The sequence below is a fragment of the Octopus bimaculoides genome, chromosome 11 (assembly GCF_001194135.2).
Source record: "Octopus bimaculoides isolate UCB-OBI-ISO-001 chromosome 11, ASM119413v2, whole genome shotgun sequence".
Lineage (NCBI taxonomy): Eukaryota > Metazoa > Mollusca > Cephalopoda > Octopoda > Octopodidae > Octopus > Octopus bimaculoides.
Genome location: NC_068991.1, coordinates 59,735,144 through 59,738,441, shown reverse-complemented (window position 1 = coordinate 59,738,441; position 3,298 = coordinate 59,735,144). Strand labels below are relative to the sequence as shown.

Sequence of the window (3,298 nt, the reverse complement as noted above, 5' to 3'; positions counted from 1 at the left end):
ATATATATGTGTGTGTGTGTGTGTGTCCTTACCTTGGCATGATAGTTGTAAGCAAGTGTTACCATTATGCAAGCAGTGTTCTTTATTTCCAACCATCTATGAAGACATGTCCTGTCAGGGTGAAATATTACCTCATTTAATCACAATATATATGAAGTAGTGGGACAGAGATGTTGTGATGTTTATACCTTCCCTTAGCTTATTAGCATTGTAAACAAGAGCACTCAGAGAGCGCAAACCTCCACCAAGGCAACATCAACGTCCTCTCAATGATTAGCCAAAGATGATTTTTAAAATGAGAATATCTGAAATAAACTTGACTGCTCTCACATATGAGAATACTAAAAATGAACCCGATTGCTCTCAAAAATTATGTAAAAAAAAAAACGGAAAAATAATCCAAAATCCTTGTCTGGTACTGGATTGATCCCCAAATCTAATCAGTTCATGCCAGTCATGAAGCCAAAGGTTTCATTCGAATCCATCTAGTGGTTCTTGAGATATCTTTTTCCATGGTCAAACAAACAAACCTGACTGAAAACAATACCTCTGCCTTTGCTAAGGCGGAGGTAATAAGGTGAAATTGGCTTCAGCCTGGAATTGGAATCCTCTCACTAGTCAAAAACTTTTCTCTTATTCTATTTTGCTATGGAAAATACAAGGGTATAAACTAAGTTCACTGGTTAATCTGTGGAAAGGAAACTATGCTGTTGCTTCATTATACAAATGGATGAGGAGGGCTGGGTGTATTCTTGCAGTAAGTATTATCTGTGACAGAGGAAAGAAGATTAAAATCTACAGTTAAATCTTAGGGTATTTAATCTCTGTTGAGATGACACTGGACTAAGACAAGTAGAATGCTGTTATTACTGCATTACAGGTGAATGGTTCATTCTCCTCCAACTCGTACATCAAACTGAGCTATCACATTGTTTTACTTTTGGATCAATATGATACTGAGCAACACTATAGGTGAAGGCTCCTCTTCCAGTGTCCTACACATCTTCTGCTTCAGCTCACCCATCTTATTTTTCCTCTGTGATCACTTGTTATTCTTTTCCAGCCTCTATTTGCTCTACATCATCACAAGAAGATGGGATGTTACTACTGGAAGGTGGAGGCCTTCAACCTCATCAGCTTCTGGGTTTGAGGATGAGATTAGTTTTAGCTTTTTCACAAGCTTCAAACTTACAGCTGGCAGTGCTATTGTAACAGCAAGTTCTAGGACCTTTTCTGTTTCTCAATGCAGACAGCCCTCAACTACCACTTACTGTCATACATATAGGAGCAACTTTCTGCACTATACCAGTAATCTTATTGCTTTGACAAGGCCTTGCTCTAGATTAGTTCTGTAGTTTGTGTTAGTCATTAAGATCTGTATGTCCATACTGACTGCTCCTGACCCCATATTTTTATTTATCTCTGCTTTCCCCACTTGCCCATGTGATGCTGCAAAGATGTCAACAATCTAGGAGTTAATTTCATAGTCAGTGTCCCTGACCATAATCTTTGTGGTATGAACACATGGGTTATGTATGTTGCACCAAGTTAGCCTGTCACCGTGCCTCACCCTCATCCTTATAAACCAGGAAAGTACTCCCATATATCCTGCTGTAGTCAACAGAGAGCACATTTCTTTATACATCAGACAAAGCGTAATTTATTTGTTCTTTTCAAGAGGCAGTGGTATGTCATTTTCCTTCTTATATTTTCTTGGATAAATTTTTCAAGCTAAGAGACATGCCTTTTGTGATGTTTCACGTCCACACTTCCTATTTCTTGATTCCTTCCATGTTCAAAACCTCCCTGTGACCAGCATGCTAGCAAATTTGTGTCCTTTGCCATTAATACTATTGACAATATTTTTGATTGGCAAAATACATTTGTGTCTTTTGTTGTGTCACTAGAATTGTTTATATTAGTATTATTGTCCAGAGATATGTATTTTCTTTTTTTTTCCTAAAGAGTGTGTGAGCCTTTCAGCAAACCTTTTGTTTTTTCTTTTTTTCAATTTACTTTCTGTGTAGTTGTCTTCATTTGAAAACTTTTCTTTGAAAGGGTTTTTTGTCTGTCTTGTAACCATTTTGAGTCTTGTCTTGCAAGCTACTTGGTTACCTCACTGTTGCTGGTGCTATATAAAAAGCACCTAGTGCACTCTGTAAACTGGTTGGCATTAGAAAGGGCATCTTGCCATAGAAACCATGCCAAAACAGACAGCAGAGCTTGGCGCAATCTTCTAACTTGGCAGTTCCTGTCAAAAGTATCCTACCAGTGCCAGCATGGAAAATGGACATTAAATGGTAGTGATGATGAATCTTTGTAGTTGATTCGACTGACACCTGTATTTCCTTGATACTTTATAAATGATGATGTCTAATATATTTCTTTTGTATTTTCATCTCAACAGGCAGCAAATTCGTTTCTTTGATGATGAATTAGCTTACATGCCATCAAGTCTTAGCATGCTTAACAAAGAAGAAGATTCTGGAATTATGGTGGAAGCGTACAGTCCTTATGGTTTCAAACTAAACAACAATATCCGCATATTTGGACCCTGCGCCTTATTTCCACGTTCTATTTTGCATTGGAATGTCAGTGTCTTTGACTTTCTTTTTTTATTTCATTTCATTGATATTGTTTAGCAACTGAAAAGCTCTAAATAAACAGACTTATCTTTTATTTTTAATACTTGTTTCAGTCCTTGGGCTGTGGCCATGCTGCGGCACTACCTCAAAAGAGTTTAATTGAATAAATCGACCCATCACTTATTTTTAAGTCTGGTATTTATTCTATCAGTTCTCTTTTGCTAAACTGTCAAGTGATGGGAATGTGAACAAACCAGTACTGGTTGTCAAGCTGTAGTGGGACACATACACATCACACACACACCTTTTATGTTTTATTTCTTTCAGTCACTAATTAGACTGTCGGGGCCTCACTTTGAAATGTTCAGTCAAGCAAATTGACCCCAGGCATTTTTTTCTGAGCCTAGCATTTATTCTCTTTTTGCCAAATTGCTAACTTACGGGGACATAAACAAACCAACACCAAATATCAAGCAATGGAGGACACAAAGAGATAAACACAGATATATATCATATATATATCATCATCATCATCATCATCGTTTAACGTCCGCTTTCCATGCTAGCATGGGTTGGACGATTTGACTGAGGACTGGTGAAACCGGATGGCAACACCAGGCTCCAGTCTAATTTGGCAGAGTTTCTACAGCTGGATGCCCTTCCTAACGCCAACCACTCAGAGAGTGTAGTGGGTGCTTTTACGTGTCACCCGC

General features: G+C 38.0%; 1 protein-coding gene across 1 annotated transcript in view; it reads left to right on the top strand.

The window, feature by feature from the left end:
- Positions 1 to 3,298, top strand: part of LOC106879602 (NADH dehydrogenase [ubiquinone] 1 alpha subcomplex assembly factor 3) — a 12,935-nt gene that overhangs the window by 2,473 nt on the left and 7,164 nt on the right. The window contains exon 2 of the mRNA XM_014929250.2: positions 2,408 to 2,591. Within this exon, the coding sequence (XP_014784736.1) occupies positions 2,408 to 2,591 (184 nt within the window). The remainder of the gene's footprint in view (positions 1 to 2,407; positions 2,592 to 3,298) is intronic.